We start from the raw sequence: 22,601 nt of genomic DNA, 5'->3' as shown, positions 1-22,601 counted from the left end.
TCAATATAAATCATGTATCGTTAGAAGTTTAGTATCTACTATTACATTATAGAAAATGGTATATTAAAAATATTTTATCTCATTTATCGCGTCAGTTAGCTCGTTTGTGTAAGTAAGAAAGTTGAAATGAATCTTATACGAAAGGAATCAGGCCACCATGACAGGGGAATTTCATAATATAATCGAATTTCAATACTTTTTAATTAAAAAGAAGCAAAAGTGCGTGATTGAAAGGTGGGATTTATAACAAGAAGTAATGCGTTGCCAATATTAGATATTTAATTTTTTTAATGAATTGTAAGATTATTTACAAGTTTCCTGGAAATGTTGTTCAATTTACTTTTCATCAAGATATCTTCATCCTACATACGCAGATTACTTAATTAAATAAGTATATATATATTCGTAAAGGTCACATTTATAACTACTTTATGAATTTCATTAACGTTAAATTAGAAATCTTAAGAATTATCCAAAAGTTCTTCAAAGTTTCAAATATAAGACAGCGCACTTCAACCCTGCTTCAACCTTTATAATTTTAAAGTAAAATTAACCCTGTCTTTTATATTTAATAAAGATTGAGACATTTGGCATTATATTTAAAGGCTACAGTCTACAGATTGCCGGCCTTTAGAGGCTCCAATTTATTTGATTAAATTTCAATATTCCTGCCCACCGAGTGCTTAAAATAACATTACTGGGATGAAGGAAATAGATAATTTAATTCGGAATAGTCAGTGCTATTCTCTTTATTCAATTACCTATGTCACAGACCACAGTCCACAGTCCGACATTGTTTTAGTGTCAAGTGGTCTGCGGTTGCTTCGTGAAAATTGCAATTATTTCGTAATACTGTAAGAAGTGGGTAGCAGTAATCCATTACTAATTAAACACATTTATTAAACTTGTATATTACCAATGAGTAATAAATATAATGGTAATAAACCCAAGATAATTATTTGGTTATTACTTCAGAAACTCATTTAACTTTTGAGTATTTAGCGGCCTTAGGGGTTTTCCTGTTTTCACAAGGAAGGAAATTACTTGCCTTATTTTTACGAAATCTCCGCTTATATTATATCACGAAAAATACATAAAACTTATTTATTTATGTTATTATTTTTCGATCATAGAAGTTTTAACTCACAAAACCTTCTAATTATTACAAAATAATTAAAGAAAACTTAGACGGTGGAAGATTGATACAGCATCCTATATCTTTGGTGTATCTTGAAACACTGTATCATGCTAGTGGAGTTGCAAACTCAAGACAATGTAGCCAACTTTTGATCGATGATATGGCATGTCCCTTCAGATACATATTACTAAAAATAGACATAGTACTACAAATTCGATTACTAGGGTCGATTTTGTCAGTTTATCTATGGAACAGTTTATCCAAAGAGATACGTTATGATAAGAATTCATCTATTCTAAAATCTCATCTGATTTTCATTAAGTTTGTCATAGGAATACTTGGTTGTAGCTTATACACAAACCATAGTAGAGCTAATTTTTTCCACTCCTTTGAAATTTAAAAACAATTATACTAATAAAACTAGCTGTGCTCTGCGGTTTTACATGCAATGCTGTGCTCTTATTTGTCTTAGCGTAATGATAATTATACCTATCATCGATAAGCGGGCTATCTAGCACTGAAATAATTTTTAAAATCGGACACACGAACTTCTTGACATCGCTCGTTCAATCAAACAAACATTTCTTTACTCTATATATGAGCTTATATAACACTAGGTTTCCGCCCGCGGCTTCGCCCGCGCAGTCAAAGAAAAACCGGCATAGTTCCCGTTCCCGTGGGATTTCCGGGATTGCGTCATTTTCCCGGGATAAAAAGTAACCTATGTCCTTTCTCGGGTATCAAAATATCTCCATACCAAATTTCACGAAAATTGGTTCAGTAGTTTAGGTGTGATTGAGTAACAGACAGACAGACAGAGTTACTTTCGAATTTATAATATTAGTATGGATTTTAACATACCTGTTGAACCAGTCGTCAGTATATCGTGGATATGGAAAGGGGTCGTTGCTGCTGAAGTCATATGATGCCTCAGCATTCTAGTAACATAAAAAAATTGTTTTTTTTTTGTCATTTTCTATAAGTAATATTATACTCGAAAAGAAAAATTTCTTGAAAACTAGTTCATATTGAATTTAATATAATTCCCATTCTAACAATTGAAACTTCTTCAAGCTACAAAATATTCGTATAAAAATATCCTGAAATTAATTATCTTAATAACTTTTACGTTCTATAAACATTTCATTTGACGAATGTGTGTTCAAGAAAGTTAAGCCATTGTTATCTTTTACCAATACATGAACAAGCTTACGAAGAATTGTATCCAAAAATACAATTTCAGATAATGTACATTACTGAAATAATTAAAATCGCAGATCTAATTAACATTGATGAGATTAAACAATGTTGTTAATACTTAAGCACCCTTTAAAACCAGGACTTCTTAATAGCCTCGGTACCTTATAATGAGTAAAGCTTTTCCATTTAAAATTCGCAACTGAAAATAACCAGAGGTAATCTTGGTAAATGAAGAAAATTATACTAATGAGGCTCGTTTGTTTCTACATTAAAAATTTTTTAGTCTCATTTAAACAGTCTGCAAATTATCATTAAATCTACGTCGTGTATTCTATATCTAAATTAATCATTTATTCATGAAATTTAATCTTACTTGCGTCCTTCAAGTTCCTTTAAAATATACCTAATTATTTTTCAACGAACCAATCATTTTCGCTTTTGCTAAGAAAATAGTTTCTATCGAGTTAATAAGATATTTTATACTTACATAGTTATATTTTAAGTCAGGATGCATGTAGTCAACTCCTGTAAAAATATTTAATATTAGGTATCTTTGTCAAGACAACTTGTATCATAAATTCACCTTGATGTAATAATACACACAACATTCAACATACGTTCATTCTCAACAAAACGTATAATTATAATATTTGTTTCACGTAACTATGTAACTATTAACTTACTTTTATCATTTTTCATAATTAAATTAATTAAAAATAACTGTAATCAACATTAAACAAAGGAATTGTAATGAAAACTAATAATCATGTTGTTAGATAACATTTTTATTTTTAAATTCCATTCGTGTTCCATATTTGAAATGTATTTTTTTTATATTTAAAAAGCTAATCATGCTGAACTAAAGAGGTTATATAGAATACAGATAATGTTAACTTTCATTTATTATTATTTAATTTTGGCAACGAAGATTTCACTTTTCTAACGAATGTAAGTATTTATAATATTAATCTAAATCATTATAGGTAATATCTTGTTTCACAACGAGAAGTTGAGTTTACTGTCTGTTTAGCGAGTACACCATACTTCCCTCAAAATAATATCCATTTGCAAAAATATTATCCTTGTATACGTTGTTTTAATAATCATTCATTTATTAGGTATAAATAAATAGAGAAATCAACGACAAATATTGCTTACCATCGTCCATAATAGCGGTAGTAACGTTCACGCCCGTATACCCTTGCTCCCAGGCCGCTTCAACGTTCAAATCCAGCTTAGGTTTGCCGCCATTTTGTCCCGTGTTCTTCAAGTACCATTGCAGAGGGAAGTACGGGTCACGAGGTTCAGACGCTGGTACGGTTTCGGGGAGTCGAAGCGCTCGGAAACCACGTTTTACCCGCTTGAAACCCGGTTGTTGGACCGCGGTGTGGACCTGTGGAATTCCCTTTTTAGTACCTATTTTTTGGTAGTGTAAATGTAAATTAGATTAATCTTTTTCTTCAAAATATTCATCTTTTATTAAACGAAGATTACATTAAGCCCGGTTTACATTATTCGAGTCCAGCGATCCAGTCCAGTACTGGATTGCTTACTGGAAAAATGTAAACCGGCCGCGGCACTGGAATGAACTGAATCTAGTAAGCATTCCAGTAACTGGATTCGCGGTCTACTAATAACTGGAATAATGTAGACGAACAGAACGACGAACAATAATGTAAAAACAGTTTTCAAAAACAATCGACTTTTTCTATTAATTCGCAAAGAAAAATTTGTAAAAATCTCGCAACTTTTATTAAGGTTTTCCCTCCAACAATATCGTTACTTCTAAAGTCACAAAACTTCAAATTCAAATTCAAATATTTTATTCCTTGAACATGGGTACAATTCTGGTGTTAGTTATACAATAATGAAGTTCAGCCTTGGCCTACCCGTCAAGGCATATGGAATTAAAATCGAGAGGTTTTCATATTTTTATTAATATTTCAAAAGAATAAAATATATCTCTCGTACCTACTCGTGTAGGTATTCTGTTAAATTGTGGAATGCCTACGTAAACCTTTTGTGCGGTTACGTGAACATGTAGGTAATCCTTTGTATGTGCAGGATATTTACAGAGGAATCCTTTTGTGTATGTTACGAACATTTTTTATATTACTCAGGAATTGTTGAAATTACCAAACATTTTTGTGTTTATTTTTAAAACAGACATTTGTAATTTGAATGGCAGTACAGAATTAATATATTATGTACATATATCAAATGTTACGAAAGTATGGGCACAGATGAATAAAATACGTGTAAAAAGAAGGCGTAGATTCATCCTCATTATCCCCTCCATTTTGTATCATTATGTACACAATGTCTTATTCGTTTTATTTTATTTCGAAGTATAAAGTAAGACGTAGGTACAAAATGATCTGAAATGTACATATAAAGTTTTAAAACTTATTCCTCAGAAAGTAGAAACCTAACTTAGGTACATACCATTTTCTTTATATTGGCAATTTCAAAACTTTCCGCCTCAATAAAATTGTGTCAAAACAATGTAGCCTGAGTCTTACAACTTTTCTTTTTTGTTAAAATACTATTAAATATACAGAGTGTCCCACTGTTGGTATACTAAGCTCAAAGGAGGTTATATAATTTTGCATACGCTGAGTTTTTAAAAAAACTTATAAAATTCCAGACGCATTTTTTTTCAATTAGATGAATTCTTAAAACTCTATGTGTACAGTAACTGCCCATAACAAGCAGCCCGCGCAACTTTGCCACCAGCAGCAGCTATCGTTTAAGATTATGCTTTCATAGACAAAATGGCGGCACATTAGGCTGCGCGACGCTAGAGAAGAAAGCATGGATTTTCAGGAAAAAATCAGCAAAAAAATTTTGACGTAATTTTATTTTTTACGTATTCAGTGTATGCAAAACTACAAGTCCCTTCGCGCTTAGTATACCAACAGTGGAACACCCTGTATATTCTATACTTTAGTTTGTTTGTTGAATTGCTAATTAGATGTGATGGATTACTTATTAATTATTATAATATTATTACATCACAATTAATCTGATCTTCTCTCTGTGCTTTAATTTCGTTTAAAATATACTGGTAATGGTTATAGGTCAAAATTATATTTCGTTTCGTTCAAGATATCCTATAGGTAGGATACAAAAAAAACAGTTTGGAGAAGTCTTACATCAGTCAAGAGTACGTATATTCTTAGAAATACTTACTACAAAGTAAATATCATACTACTTTTTCATAATGAATATAATACAATATAGTGATACATACTTTCAGTAAAATATAATGTTGCTTACCAAAGGGTGTCGTTTCAAAAGTCGTGTATGCAGTATGGAGCGGCGCGGGCGGGCGTGTGGCAGCCCACGGTGCGCGAAATGCCATTCTGTGTTGGAACTGAGAACCTGCAACAAATTCAATTGTCAAACACTTTTTTTTATAAAAAAACGGGCAATCGAACTTGTGGGTTACCCGCTAGCGAGCATTCGCCACCGCATGAGCTTTCACAAGAAAAATAAATATTACACAATAATATGAAGGAACGGAGTAGACACAGTTAGTATCCTAGTCGGTTTCTACTGTGGAAATACAGGTCTCTTATAAGTTTATTATATAGGTACGGCAGATCATTAATAAATCTACTAATATACTTTTTAGGGTTAGCCTAAGTGCAGTTTTAGATTGGCAGGACCGAACATGCCAACTAATGATTTGTAAATGCTTCTTGTTCTTCATGTTAATGTTTATATGGCATGTGCGCTTGAATTCATGAATACTTAAAATACGAAAATGATATTTAAATGCACGGAACTCATTTTTATAGAAATAATTTAATTTGTTATTTTCCGTAAGCATTTTAACTCTCCAAAACTTTGGATAACTTTTTTAAATACCAAGACTTTCATTCCTAACATACTGGTAGTATGTTAGGAATGAAAGTCTTGGTATTTCCATCGTAAAAAAAGTTATCCAAAGTTTTGGAGAGTTAAAATGCTAGAGCAAATCCAATGCATACATATATCTATAGAATATATTAGCTCGGGTTTTCACTAGAGTTCCTGAACAATATTGAAATCACAGTACAGTTGAAACAGCTCGGTTTGTTGTTGGACTATCAAATTGCATTACAAACCGTATGTGGGAGCAGTTTGTGTATAATTTGCTAGTCAAAACTGTTAAACGAAATTAATTTCTGAGCTTAGAATTAATTTACCGTACACCACAATTCTATATAAAATAGGTAGGTATTATATAGTCTGAAATGAATATTTTTGCTTGGCTTCTGATATCTTTTCTTGAACGTTAGGTCATAAATAAGAAATTTTCAATACTGCATTTAATTAAAAAACAGCCAAGAATTTTTGCAACGTCTCTTTTGTGTTTAGTATATAAGAATATTTTATATAATGAACATTTTGAATGTTCATATATTGCGATAAGAAATTAAAGAGTTTTTAATTTATTCGTTCTTATATTTTCTATGCATATTCATAACTCTAAGCGAGAAATTATATTCAACACTCGACTCGATTTATGCTTGACATTTTTCAAAATAGAATTAAATCTAATATTAAATCTATACTAATAATATATAATATTATAAAGATGAAGAGTTTGTTTGTTTGAACGCGCTAATCTCAGGAACTACTGGTCTGATAATAAATTATTTCCGTGTTAGAAAGCCCATATATCGAGGAAGGCCAACAGGAGCGGAGCACTGCTGGTAAAACCGCGGGGCACAGCTAGTGCATAATATGTTGAAAATAACATTTTTAATATTAATAACCTCATATGGAAAATGCGTATTCGTATAAGCTTAAACATTTATTACAATGTGCGTACTAACATTTCTATACACACAAGATTCCTATCATTCCGATATCTTACTAGGCCTCCAACAATACAATAATCCCTCGATATTTGCTAAATTCTCGGCAAAGAACATCTCCCATATTTTCCTCTACAAATGTACAACAAAGACGCTGAATACAACGATAAAGAAATATGAATTTGTTCTTCTTAACGTTGTTATCAGTTTGTAATATATTTTAGACGTTAGATAAATAGGTTTTTGAAGTGAAACTTCTTTAGGCGCGTTGAGAGTAAATTTTCAAACTCGCATCATGGAAATAGCGTCACGTCATGGAGGACGGCGACGATTTTGATATCTTGACATACAATTTAATAAAATTTATTTTTTAAAATGTCTTGATTCTGAAAATTTATCTTTACAGTGTTATCTCCTGGCACTTAAACGTAATACAAAGTCAATAACTTTATATCACATGAAAGTATACTTAAGAACATACAAAAAAATAGGTAATTAAAGATGTTGACTTTTTTTCAATAAATACAACAAATAGCTTTACTGTATGCATAAATAACAATTTATAGCAATAAATCTGTGCCAACTACATACACGTGGAACAATAGATATTTGATAGCATTGATACAATGTATACTTGTTTCCACTTGTTACAAAGCGCTTTTATCATACGATATATGCAAGTTCTCTTTGAGTAAAATGATCTTGTGTGCAGATTACAGGTAAAATGTGTAGTAAATAATGTGCAGCAATGTAAATAAAGAAAAAATATATAATATTTATTCTTCATTGTACAATCGGTGTTATCGAATCAATATCTTATTAAAGTATTTTGTACAAATGGCGACCTTATAGTTCTAAGTCATCTCTTTCATATTTTTTAATACATTATTAACTCAAAAGTGTTAAGATCTACGGGTATCAGTTATATTTTGATAACAACGTTTAAAATATTTGCTCATTCAATTATGCTAGCTTTGCTACGTCTCGTAGCATGGGTCTACGCGCACATCTACGAATATCCGGCGTAGCAACTTAAATCATGGACACATTGCTAGCTGTGACATTTAGGACTAATATTTCGCCCATTATAGATTACGATGTTATAAGAAATATGGCAAAGGTCAACCCTAAGGCTTAAAAAACCTTTTATATTAAAACATCTTTATGTACATAAGAAATACCGTGATGAAAGTAAATGTTAATATTTCATAAGATTTTTATAAAGAGATGATTTCTTACTTTTTAGACTTTACTTTATACATAACTAGCTTCCGCCCACAACTTTGTACGTGCATCCCCGTTTTTCCCCGTTCCCGCAAGAATTTCGGAAAATCCTTTCTTAGCAGATGCCTACGTCCTAACATCTACCTGCATGCCAAATTTCAGCCCGATACGTCCAGTGGTTTGGGCTGTGCGTTGATAGATCACTATATCAGTCACGTTTGAGTTTTATATATATAGATATGTCTATTTTACAGTTGTCAATATTATCTTTATGTGCAGGAGATAAATTAAAATTTATCGTACTTTGAAAGCATGTAAAATGCAATGCGTTGGCGGGAAACGTTTCCCTTTAAACAGCGTATAAAAACTCCCATATTCTTCAGCAATTTGCTTGGATTTATTGCCGCAGTATACTGAGCCTCACTTAAGACTAGGCACGAATGAAAACGAAGTTTATTACTGGGCAGTAAAGTGGCTATTACGTTTACGAGCAATGAACATCAAAATTATTCTGTTTCTTAAATGCGCTTGTGATATCAAAGCTGTCCTCTAAAAATACAGTAATGTGTTATTAGTTAATTAATTACGATAGCGCTTATTTGGTTATACTCATCTATTTCCTTTTTTTTATTATTATTACATCTGAATAAGAAATAATATCATGAAACAAAAGTTATGTAATCCGACCCCATATTACACTTTAAGCTTTTATGTATTTACCTTTTAATAAAACGACTTGACTTTCAAATTAGTTTCCAAGCGTCAATTAAAATATCCAAACAAAAAACACACAATTGTTTGGTTAATAAAGTAAAATATTGGATTGGATATTTATTCTTTACTTGTATTAACTTCAGTTACAATCTTTATTTTTAACGTAAACTGATTCTTATTTAAAATGTTCTTCGAATTTATAGTTTCAACTTCGATTGCTCATATAAAGCACATAATGTTTGATTCAAGTATCAAGAACGATGGGTATACACTATACAACTATAGAGTATGTCAGCAGTCCGGCAGAATTCCAATTATCAGCCGAGATTTAAATGTAAACCATCAGTTTAATGTAGGTACATAATACATATTTTAGTACAAAAAATTACAAGATTGAAAAGCAATAAGCAGAAACTATTAATTACATTAAATACATGAAAGAGTTAAGAAGACCGTAGACGGTATCTGCATAAAAATAAAAAGTAACAACTTGCGTTTACTTATTCATAGTTATGAATTCCGCCTTTCAGTTGCAAGAACTTGTTTTTAAACTTGAAAGTGCACAAAGAACGTTCTTTGTGGAGGTAATTTCCAACTTTTCCATTCTCGAGTACAGAAGTAAATAAAAATGCATTTTGTTTGAAAATATAATATACCTTCTTACTTTTACATTAATAATTTCACCTTAAAAATAATAAAATAATAATAGAGCTATTTAATAAATTGCTACAGTCAATACTTTGAAGTACTGCACACAATGCAATTTTATTTTATTCTTGCGCATTACAATCAATTAGTTAAGATAAATTTAACTGCCCCGTAAAATGCACATTGTATTGTTGCATCTTGCAACTTTGTAACTTGCTTTCAGTTCGTAGCTTCCTTGGATTCGGACAAACGATTAACTCAATATTGTTTGTGTAAAGTTGAATTTATATAGACTATAATATAATAACATTACTCGATGACCAATAGGAACGGAGCAGCAAATGAAAATGTTGTCAAAACGGAAAAAAATATAATGTGCTACGCGGCAGAGCTAGTTTGAAAATAAATTACGTTCTTGTACACTAAAATTTACCAAAATTTATAAAAATTACAAACAAGCAAGATATCTTTTATACATTTTTCTTTTTCAGCTATATCAAGTTCAAGAAGAAGCTTCAAACTAAGCGTGGCTGAAATATGATTCAGAATATTTGTTGATAATTTTGCGTGGATAAAAGAATTTGACAAGCGACATCATGCTTGAAATATTTAACAGGATTAAATTAAACTTCTAAGAACTGCCATAAAAAGTTAAATTGTGATTAGACTTTTCTGTTTATAAGAACCAGAATTAATGAATAGAATCTATGCATAAGATTTATTATTATAATCACGGTGACTGTTATTACTTTTGGCTAACTACTTTTAGGTATTATTTTATCTCAAGACTCAAGTTTAGATACTATGAGTAGTACTAGAGTAATGCGTTTAATGTCACAAGTTCTTTATTTCTGTGTGCTATGTTCCTATGTGTTGTATAAAATAAGAAAATTGTGACTCGATCAAAGTTCAGATGAAATAAGATTTATTCTTTTGATTCGTATTGTTCGTTGGGTACGTGAAAACATTTATTCCTAACTTATTTAAACTACTTCTGTGTAATAAACATTACACCACTACCTCATAGAGTACATTCTATGTGACATCCTCGAATCAGCGCTATTATTTTCCTCGCTCATAATAAAAAGTCATAACGGTCAAGATCGTGCCTCTAATTTGCTATTCCAAGAACCATCGGCCGTGATTCTGTACACAATTAAGTAACTGGAGACGCTTCATTAGGCTGAGATAATAAATGAAGGAATGCTCAAGATGCCACGGCGAGCTTAACATAATTAATGTCCCGTAAATACGATTAATTATACCCGGGGCGATTACGTCACGATAAACTATGCTCTCTTGTATTTTAGGGAGCACATTAATTATAAACTAATTATGGCTTCACATGCGGAAACTTTGCTGTGTATGATGAAATGGCAGTTAACAGCCATTGATGGAATGTTTTAGCGTAGCATATACATTGGGTGTATATGAAATGTATTTGTGGATAGTTCACTAGTATATCTATTCAGTTTTAACATGTTTTAGCACCCTTATTTTTGGAAGCGTTATAAATAGAACGGCCGGTATCAAATAATTTAAAACTAACAAATTTACACAATACTTTTAGATACCGGTACTTAGTAAATATTTTTGATTAAAATTGTACTCCATCTAATAAAATTTTTAATAATTCATATTTTTTATCGCAAAGTCTATTCTTATTTGGGAGAAAGCTCGTATTTCGCATGAGTTAGGTATTCACTGTCATTGCTATAACATTAGAACATGTTACGAACTTTCTCAGTACTTTTTGATAACGACTTTTGCGTCTACGAGAAGTTTAGTACTAACACGAGTTAAATAATACTTATTGTTAGATAATACTAAGTCTAATATTTATCTCAGAATTACCTATTTACATAATATAATAAATTTATATATTATGTAAGAATAGAATATAGGAAAGGGTCACATAATTTTTGTGTATTTTTTGTGTCTACGTTGACTACATTCAGATCTGACAGTAAAGATTCAAATAAGTATGATTCAAACAGAAAATTCATAAGAAATAACTAAATAATTTACTAAATATTGAATAAATACAAACATTTTTAACTTGAACTTTACTTCGGCCTAAAAGCCGAACCGTAATTTAGAGTAGGCCCATTAAAAGCAACAAATTGAATATTAATGAAGTTCAATATAAATTCAATATAGATATAATTTTAATAGAAATACACATTGAGTGCGACCTTCAGCTTTACGAGGTCCTTCATGCTCATTGAACATTTGCTCTTTAATAATACATATACCCTCGTCAAAAGTTAATGTTTCAAAATATTAGTGAAGGCTCTGAAAGATTTAATTTATTATTAGCATAAGGCTTTAAATCATTCAGAGTTCGCCCAGTAATAAATTCTATTTTATAGTCGCCATTTAATGATAAATTATATTATACTTAAGCACCGCTTTTGGCGGCAATTGGATTAGTAATTAAACTATTTATTCGCTATTTAAATATTTATTATTCAACTAGCGGTCCGCCCCGGCTTCGCCCGTGGTACATGTTTACGTTTTCTCTACGTAAGAACCATCCTCGTACTTCAAGGAATATAATAAAAAAAGAATTATCGAAATCGGTTCAGCCGTTCTCGAGTTATGCGCTTACCAACACATTTTGCGATTCATTTTTATATATAAGATATAAACAATTACTATTAAATAATGCTTCAGAACATACAACATATACATTCGTAATTCGTATATTGTATTATAGTTATTTACTTCAATATTTGTATATTTAATTAAAATCTTTATCATTGTTATCTAAAAGCACATAACAAAGGGAAATAAGCAATATGATACTGATCTTATGAAGAAGCGGAAAATGCTTTTAAAATTAGATTCCTTTGAGGCAGTTAGAGCATCTGACGTTATCAACATGAGCCAGTATTTGCTCTGAGAATATCTGCTAAATAATCTAAACAAGCTGGCTAAACAACCATTCTGCTTAGTTATTCCGCAAAGCTACACTGTTGTATATTTAACACAGTCCAAACAAAATGAAATGCTTTTTATTTCAAAAAATACTAAAATCAACGCTGCAAGAAGTTTGTTTAAAAAATATGATACTCTTATTGATTTATGTATATGTACAAATAACTTGAAAAATAAATATTTGGTTATTTCTAATATGGCACAAAACAATATGTTATAGTCTTGTGCTAATATTTTCTTTTACCATTTTCCAGAACAATATTTTAACATTGGTTATTAAAGATGATCGTATAATTTTGTGACTTTAACTTGTTCAAATAATTTTACGATATAATATAAACACTGCGTTGTATGTTCTTTATTATCGAGTAAAATACTGAATGCGCATGTATAAATTTGCATAAGATCGAACACTTGAGAAGAATGTAGATTATAGGTAGGTACTTATGCTAATTTTTATCACGACAACAGAATTTGAAGTGACTTTAAAGTATCTAATATGTAGTTAAAAAAAACCAACTAGGTAGTATGATATGTAATAATTATAAAAAAAAATATTTTTTATTATTCTGCACAAGAGAAAAAGAAACACCACGTATAACAATAAAAGAAAACTATACCCTTAAAGGAATTCCAATAATAAATTATCCAATAATAAATTCCAATAATAATAATCAGATAAAGTACTTTATACACGTCCAGTTTGCATGTTTTCTTCATTCAACTTTTTCCATTCAGATTTCACACAATACATTCCATTAACATCTATGAAAACCAACCATTATATCGAGAAAGTCAACGCAAGCACTTACTGACACTATTAAGCCTATAAGAGGTTTATCGAGTGTCTGTGGCCGTGTTGTTTGGATTTGAGAGCTGTGTATAAACTTGAAGCTGCAAGAGCATGACATTGTATGAGATTATACATACTTTATAGTATTTTTCTATGTAATGCTTAAGCAGACTCAGAAGGACGAGTGCAAGCGGGAAAAACGTTTTTCGTACCTCGATAAGATAGGGATTAGATGTCTGTCTTGCTATAGTTTTTGAGAATGATTAAATATCTAATTATTTATAGAATCAAACAAATCAGCGGTTTCCTTCTCTTCTATGTGCAGTTCGATCCAACTTGAGAGATAGGATAGTTTAAACATGTAGGTACCACGGGCGAAGCCGGGGCGGACCACTAGTAACTTTTATAAAATTATTGTAATTACGGTTATTTTCCCATTATCCTACCGTGCTCATAATTTTTAAATAAACAATACAGATAGCTTCGTATAACGTACGTATTAATTTCTACTGTTATACGATCGTAATGACCCATAAAATTTTATAAGCTCAACCACAGATGATATATAACTAGTAGATATAGTATTATATTATTTTCTGTGATAATATACTATGGCTCGATTAAGCGACGCGGACGTGGCTTCTAACTACACTGATATCGTTGACGTAGAACAATGAAATGAAAATAGGATGATTTTATCAAACGATTTCTATTGAAGCGAGAAAGCGTGGCAGTGAATATTATGTTTCAATCGAGATACTGAACACGTTGTAAATGGCTTCAATAAAATATTATTCAATATAAAAGAATCAGAAAGTAAGGTAAGGTACCGTATTATGATTTAAAAAATAAAACTAAATCCAATTTTATCCTTTGCTTAAAAACGTTTATTTTTTCTAATTTTATTTTTAGTATTTGATTGGTATGTATCTATCTATTATCTAAATTATCACTACCAAGAATTCATTATAAGATTCTGTGTTAAATTTATTAAATTTCGTTAAGATATCGTATAAAATATTATTTCAGTAACGAGCAGAACAGCTGAAAACGTTAGGTTGACCACAGTACGTGACGCAGGATGCAATCAAAATGTAATCTCGCTATTGGTTGCAGAATCACGTTCAACAACTGCGGTTTTCTGGACTGGACCAGATTATCATTCGCACATAATGTATTATGCTGTTTAAACAAAACCATAATGCAGGAGTACCACAAGGGTCTTTTTTGGTCACCTATTATTCCTTATTTGTATGAATGCTTACGTTAAAATTATCGATGTAAACATGATATGTAAACTCGACTCGTAAAATAGTACAATGAGGGAGAGCGCCGAAGCCTCGTATCATTAGCATTGTTCCAAAGGGTCATGTAAATAACATTTAGGAATTCAACAGATCTGTATTAATTTAAAAAGTTTGAGTCTGTGACCTCAATCCTCCTACATTATGTACAAAGTGCGTAACGTTATCATCCACACGCCCAGGATTAACTTGTTTGCAGAGGGTAACATTTGCATAGCGAATATAAACATCGGTTATTGTGAACCGCAAATTTTGTAATTTCCATCAATGCCGGTTTAAATCCCTTTTGGTTCTGTTTTTGATTACGTGTGTAATAATAATATGTAGTCAATATTCGCTTCTCTAGCTAAGATGAGTATGTACTTAATTTAGATAGTTTAGATTTATTTTTAGTGTATTTATAAACAGTTATTCCTTTAATATACTTAACTTTCAACCACATTTTGTAATACTCAATTCTGATAAAACATTTGGTTACCTGATTAAAGTAATTTTAACAGCAAAATATAAACGAAACCAAAAAAAAACCTTTGCTAAGAAATTCATTACGAAACACCCATTTTTCTTGGAAGCCCTAATAGAAGGTTATAGGAACACATTGCGATAACAATAACTTTAAATATACCCTTTAAGCTAAGAAGGATATAAAACGTACATAGATATCCAATTTCAGTACAAATTCAGTTAGGAGTGAGTAACTTTATTCCATTTCTTTTATCTTGGCCGGAAAATGTCACGCATAAATTATTTACCGCGCTAAAACATTTTCAAATTGCCTCTGTAAACTGACAGAATCTCTCTTGTCAGTAAAATTCAAGTAAAATTAGACGTCCACGTCGCCACTGGATGTAATTACAAGGTAATTTCTCAAAACAAGGGAAAGGTCAGCTTTGGTTAAAAATGTACACCAATTTTTATGAAGAATAAATATAAATACTTAGACGAAACAAAAATTTTTTTGACTTAAATTGAAGCGCAAATTATTCTAATTGAAGACGAAGTACAGTTTATAAAACGTTCTTTATCAACAAACAACGCTATCAAAAATACAAGCTTCAATCTATAATTTCATTAAAAGCATACCCAAAACACCTAAAAGCAACTACATACTAATTTATGTTTAAAACATATTTCATAAGATCATGCAACGTGTCACGAACTTTAATTTCGTGCGGCGCGCAATTTGGAACGTGATTAAATATAGAGTATATTTTAATAATTCATATAAATACGGCAAAGGTCACTGTTTCACGTCTCACGGGTTGGTAAATATTCATGAGGTACGTCACATGAGGAGGGCGTTAAGAAATCCCTTCCCACGAGCTCACTCTATACGTTCCGATAGGTTTCTAATAGATTCAAGGTGTCTAGACGGATGACTCTCAAACACACGTAGGTTTGATGATGTTACGAAAATAACAATCTTATTTATAAACGCTTTACTTAAAATAGATGGGGAAGATAAATATGCTTTGTTGTGTGATCTATTATACGTAAGAGGATAAATTACATACATACATTTTACAATACGTTTTTTGAATGTTTATTAAATAAATATATTTATATTATGATTCGAGACGTATATGTTACTTTAGTTACGTGTTTTGTTTATAAGAGCTTTTAAGCTGTCGATTTCATGTCGATTTCGTTTACAATTTTATATTAAAGCCAAATTAATAAATTGTCGTTAAAATTTCTTGATTTAAACGACAGTTTAAACGACGACAGACAGAGGGATTATAGTTTTATTTCCCAAGGTACTATAATACTGTTATATCTGGCCGTGACTTCTGGTAGTCAATGCAAGGAGAAACTATTATTTTATAGTAAAAAAAATAGAGCTTTATAATAGGTTTAAGAACTTGAGACAAAGCATTAAAAGCATCCTTTATTTATTATTCTAGGTATCTACGAGGGAGCTTTAATTGCCGTCTACGGCGTAGCTCTCTGGCCTCTAGGCTTATTACAACAAGTGAATGGTGATATTTTATTATTTAAATTTTAACAGTTAAAGTCCTGAATAATGAGTACAATATTATTATGCATATTAATAAATATATTGTATGATACCTTTATTACATAAATATGTCTGTAAAATTTAAAACCCAAATTTAAATATAACTATAATAAGTTCAAGTTCTCCAATGTATAATCAAATGGAAATACATCCCAGAACGTTGACAAAAAGTAAGAAGAAAATATTCTGAAAAATACCTAAATACTGAGATAAAGCGTAACACAAACATCGCACGCTCGATTTAGCGACAACATATTTAATAGAAATCGGCAACATTTCATTCAGTGAATATTTAAGTACGAATACTATTTCTAATATGTCCATTTACGTATTGAACAAACAACTCTCCAAATGTATTTACAGTTAACCATTCACTTTTGAAAAGGGACCCATTTGCATAATTTTGTAGTCGACAGCGGACTCGCGCGGAATAAATATTTTCACAGGCGCAAAATATATTGTTTAGCTTAAAAATATATTTGTGGAAGGGTATTTATTATTTCTCCAGAGAAAAGAACGTTTTTGCTGAAATAGATTAAATTTTTGTTATTGTGTTTTTTATGTCTAGCTACTCTAATAAATTACATTTGAATTAGTATTCGACGAGAACAGTTTCCAGTATAATACAATTAACCTACCAAATTAAGCTTTATTAAACCACTAATAAACATTTAGTAGTTCCCTTAATAGACTCCAAGCTATTATATTTCAATTAACTACAACTATAGCGGTAATTAATTAATTAAAAGTTTTACATCTTAGGAGTTTGCAGACGTCTTCAGAAAAGCTGTTGAGAGTTTGGCATCTAGTTGAAATGCATTTAAATTGAAGGAAAGTTTTATAAACTTGTATTACCGTTGAAGATGTAAGTCATGATCATGTTTAACTTTAGTATTAACTTAACTAGCTAACTTTTCCTTTTAACTACGCAATTGTATATTGTAAACACGTACATCGCAGAGCTAGAAGCTTGGCAAATATTTTTATACTGTCTGTGCATCAAGGATCTTTCACGAACAGATAATATGTTTAAATAATAATTTAAATAAGCATATGAATTGGTAAACGATGCAACTAGTGATATAAATTGGTACTAATCATAATAAGTGTGCAGATGAATATAATGTGTTAAGTTCTAAACACAGATTCGTATAAAAATAATCTCATTGAACCGATAACAAAAGTATCAAAAGGAATCATTAATAAAAACATTGTTTTTACTCTCTTTTATTATTTAGGTATGGTAGTTATGTATTTAAAACATAATTTTATCATAGTTATGGTTTAATAAACATAATGTAGTAATTATTTATTACGATGTTTCAATATTTTTTCAATATTTATATCGAGATGACGTTAATTGAACTCTAAATTCGAACCATTTTTAAGAAATACCTTTTCCAGATATATGACATAGGTATCATGAATACCGCAAATTAAGCTATTCACGAACATTCACTTTCAATGAGAGTCTAATTCGACCTATTTGTTCCATTTCTTTGGAGATATTCGGGGATTATAATGCTTATAATATGTAACGTATTCATTTTGCCATATTCATGTAATCAACACAACCTTTGATTAAATTATTTACTGAATAGCAAATAATTTATTGAATATTGATTACTTACCTAATAGGATACAAAAGATGAGTGGGATATGAGATTTCGCTATAATAACGTAGGATATATGTACCTAATATTGATGAAGAACAATAGCTACTGTTCATGTGTAGTTGAACAAACAATATAATTAAATTGTTATAATTGTAAATTAATTACTTAGCTTTTTTCTTTTGGAGAAAAGCGAACAAAAAAGAGAAAAAAAGACACTTATCCATAACATTTGTTAATTAGATATAAACTAAGTACATACATACTACGCTTAATTTTTATATAAACTATTTTTTTTACAAACTAAATTACCTATTGGTATTTTACAATAGAAAATAACTCTAAAATAAGAATGTACGCCGAAGCGCTTACTAATCACAATCGAATAAACATATCTCTTGATAAGTACAAGAACGGGTAGGTACTACAGTTAGTATACAGAAAGCTTCAGAGATAAAGTTTGTGAAATTGGATTAAAATTCTTTATCCCAGGCCACGTGTTTTATAAGAATTTTCAGTCATTCAATGGCGAGCGGCTACTATAAATGGAAAAAAAGAAGGCTTTAGGCTACCTCCTCGAATCTTCGGCTTTCAAAAAATAAAATTTTCCTTTGCCGGCAGTGCCAAAATTCTTCAAAGTGCTTGCGACATTATTTTCAAGAACTCTGACTAAGCTCTTTGCCAAAGACCCTACTCAGTAATTTGAAGAAGGGACCAAAGCTATAGAATTTTTATTTGTTGCCAATATTTCTAACGCGTAGCTGATAACCGTAGTTCAATTAATATCGCAATTTATTCGCATAGTTATTAACTTATTCGATAAGGCCAAGGCAACTGCTTCGGGGATTATAGTTTTATTTCCCAAGGTACTATAATACTGTTATATCTGGCCGTGACTTCTGGTAGTAGGTAGTGCAAGGAAAGTCAGAAAAAGAATAATTTTATAGTAACAAAAAATAGAGCTTTATGTTTTCAGAGCATATTTGATGAAAGCAACAAATTAGCTTCGTACCTTGGGCCTTTTTTTTTAATAGTATTTTTTTCGTTGTAATTAATAAGTTATTTAATAACACATGATATTATTTTAAAGCGACATATCCCACCGACATATGAATTAATATGCTTATATCTTAAATTGAGTCTAAATTACAGAAATTACATAGAAATTGAAAGAACGGTCACAGATTAGATGCGCGGTAGTGTAGGTAAGTTTCTGAAAAAAAAATTGTGTATAAACATTTTCGTTCATAAAATGCATCCTAAAGCAATGATGTACTAAAAAAAAGACGTGTGGCACTCGGGGACTGCCGCGGTAAAGCTATTGCATAGCATGCCTTCAAGCCACACCTCCGAGCCCGTCGGAGTGGGGAGCGTGAGGTTTTTTCGTTACGGAATTTCTCGATTCGGTCCCCGCGCTCAAGGCCCGCGATAGAAGCTATGCAATAGCTTAAAACCATAAACATATACGGTTATCAAATCGACAACCAGCAATACTTTCCACATCAAAACAACCAAAATCCGGCACGCGATGCGCGTTAGGTTAAATTTGATTTGCACTCTCATATTACACCCTCCAGAGAGAAACGGATTTAGGTCAGAATTATTTTCATCATATAGAGGTACATGTTATGGTGAATGCATGGTACACGATAACAGCGTAGGGTAATAGTTATTGGCACTTATAGTATCGATTCTTTAATAATATATGAGGAAAACGCGCCTCTTGGCGTCGCCAGGGTCAGCTTAGGGTCGCTTTGTCGTTAAGTCTCGATTCGGTCTCCTTTTATATCTTACCTATGTTCTGTATATTAGAGAAGGCATTTCTTGTAGGAATAAAATGGAAAGCTTACCCACTATAGAATAGGAAAAAATATCTAAAGTGTAGAACTAACACTTAAATTTGTTAAAATGGAAGTCTTTTTTTTAATTGCGCTTTCGTAATCGATTAAACATAGTAATATTTGTTGCATGTGAGTAATTAAAAATTGTTTTTATTTATTCTAATAAAGAAAAACAATTATAAAGTTTAACTGCGAAAAAATAATATTTTATCATACTCGAACATTGGAACAATACCAGCCCTTTGCGAAAAGTTTGCGAAACAATAATAAAATCTTCGTGCAATTCCCAAAAGAGTTTATGTCACTAATTAAAGTGATGTCTAGAAATAGCTTGTAATATCGTTGAGTACCGTGACATTGGTAAACAGACATGCGGGTTGGTTCAACGTCCACACGTCTATAATGTGCCAACTAGGGGATTGGAAAACCTGATGCTATCTGTTTAATTTAGACCATTTCTATGTTTAGAGGCGTAAAGCAGATGCTTAATAATGGAAACAAATTTTCGTCATGTGTTACCAGGAAGATTTAAATAGATGTGTTCCTTTTTCAAATACGTTTTTTTATGTCAGTACGATTCTAAATAAAGCAAACTTTAATGTTAGGCGGCACAGATAATGTTAGAGCTATTGAAGTGAGTGTCTTTAGGCGCGTTGAGAGTAAAATTTCAAGGTCGCGTCATGGCAATACCGACACGTAATGGAATAAGGCGACGATTTTGGTATCTTTGAATCTTGTCAAAGAAGTTTCACTTCTGACACGTGTGCTCGGCACACTCGCTCTTTTTTTAATATCATTGAAGAACTATCGTAGCTTCTGGCCATCACAGTAAACGTTTTTCAGCTCCAAAGTTTTACTAAAAGCTCTCGGGAGCTTATCAAAATGTTAATTTTTCATTAAAATTGGTTGAAACATGAAAGGGGTAGGAACATGGCCTGATTACTGATAAGACGTCTCGTTAATTACAGTCCATAAATCTGTTTGAGGGATATGAATTAGTGAAGCGTAGATGTTTTAAGACTCTATGAGACTTTGAATATTATTATTTACTGCCATATAATTATTGATTTATATTGATATTGTTAATTATTATAATATTAAAAAAGAGAAAATATCTTTAACTGATTCCCTTTTTGGAATTTTGAATAATGATATTAACGTCAGGCCTTTTAATACGTTTAATCAATAACTTTGATTTTCATTCTAATCGTCATTTATAAAATCTTAACACGTAACTACTACCTTTATAAATAATTTCCTATACTCTTATTTTTATTAAACAGATCAACCAACTATGGCCGTTTAGAACTTTTTTTCAATGTAACTAAAATTTACTGCACAAGAGCTGGTGATCTTTATATTAATTTAAGAAATTACACAAATATAAAGAAGCCTTTTTTATATTAATATACAAATCTAGATATTCAGTTGGAGTCTCCCGCCAAATGGACGTAAAATCCTGAAATAAGAATTTTTTACAGACCAACATTTATTAACAATTCTTATTAGGTACACGTACATTTTATAGGTTATACTTCGGTTATCTAGATTTATGAAAAGATTGTTTCCTGTAGACGAAATCATGTTTTTATACAGTGTGTACTTAAAAATAATCAACAGTAACACCGTAAAAAATTCTCTCCAAAATATAAATAGGTACATATTAAACAAGCAATCAACATAACGCTGGCTGTGACGTCCATCATTCATCGCCGTAATCGCGATGAGATCCGCCACAACAGCCAGGCTATCGCTATGTTTACGTAGATCACGTGCTCTTACCGGGCCGAGGTTGTCGAAGCCGTGCTGCAGCGCGATGCCGTGCGCCTCCTCGTGGCGCAGCGACCGCTTGAACCGCACCAGGAAAGAGTTGGTGAATACTTCGCGGGAGTACACCGTCGCTATGAGTACCGTTGCGGTGATCCATTGCAGCCACATGATCACCGTGGCCACCGGCGGCTGACTGAAGCCGGACTCCTGTTGACGTCACTAAATATCGACCCGCGAACCGCGCACGCGCCTCGGCAAACCTTCTCACAGATTATAAAGGGGCTGATAGATAAGCATTGTTTTGAATGTAACAAGTAACAACCCACATGTCTCGTGTATTGTGACCTTGTTTGCTCAGACGCCAAGATACCTATACTTGGTATCACGATAAGAAGAGACATTAATCGACTACCGATTATTCATTCAAGTTTATTCAATGTTTTCTGAATGGCTGAATCATCATAGTTTATTTATGGCTCATGTGGGAACAATACGCACTGTTACGTTGTTTAAACCATAAAGCCTACGCATTATAACTTGTTTCAAGCAGGAAAATATTAAAACGTTCACACAAAAGGTAAGGCTTCAAAA

The 22,601-nt window shown here is 31.5% G+C and overlaps 1 protein-coding gene across 1 annotated transcript in view; it reads right to left on the bottom strand.

Moving 5' to 3' along the window:
* The window catches only part of amon (prohormone processing protease amontillado), a 41,369-nt gene extending 19,185 nt beyond the window's left edge, over positions 1 to 22,184 (bottom strand). Inside the window, exons 1-5 of the mRNA XM_090112349.1 lie at positions 22,023 to 22,184; positions 5,618 to 5,722; positions 3,497 to 3,731; positions 2,826 to 2,863; positions 2,000 to 2,076 (exon numbers count right to left, since the gene is read on the bottom strand). Coding sequence (XP_089968475.1) covers positions 2,000 to 2,076; positions 2,826 to 2,863; positions 3,497 to 3,731; positions 5,618 to 5,722; positions 22,023 to 22,178 — 611 coding nt within the window. The 5' untranslated portion in view covers positions 22,179 to 22,184. The remainder of the gene's footprint in view (positions 1 to 1,999; positions 2,077 to 2,825; positions 2,864 to 3,496; positions 3,732 to 5,617; positions 5,723 to 22,022) is intronic.
* Positions 22,185 to 22,601: the final 417 nt, after the last annotated feature.

The sequence above is a fragment of the Colias eurytheme genome, chromosome 18 (assembly GCF_061535395.1).
Source record: "Colias eurytheme isolate Ceu_HAF_F1 chromosome 18, ilColEury1 Martin Lab GWU primary, whole genome shotgun sequence".
NCBI classification, from domain to species: domain Eukaryota; kingdom Metazoa; phylum Arthropoda; class Insecta; order Lepidoptera; family Pieridae; genus Colias; species Colias eurytheme.
Note: the sequence above shows the minus strand (reverse complement) of the source record. Positions and strands in the feature narration are given on the sequence as shown.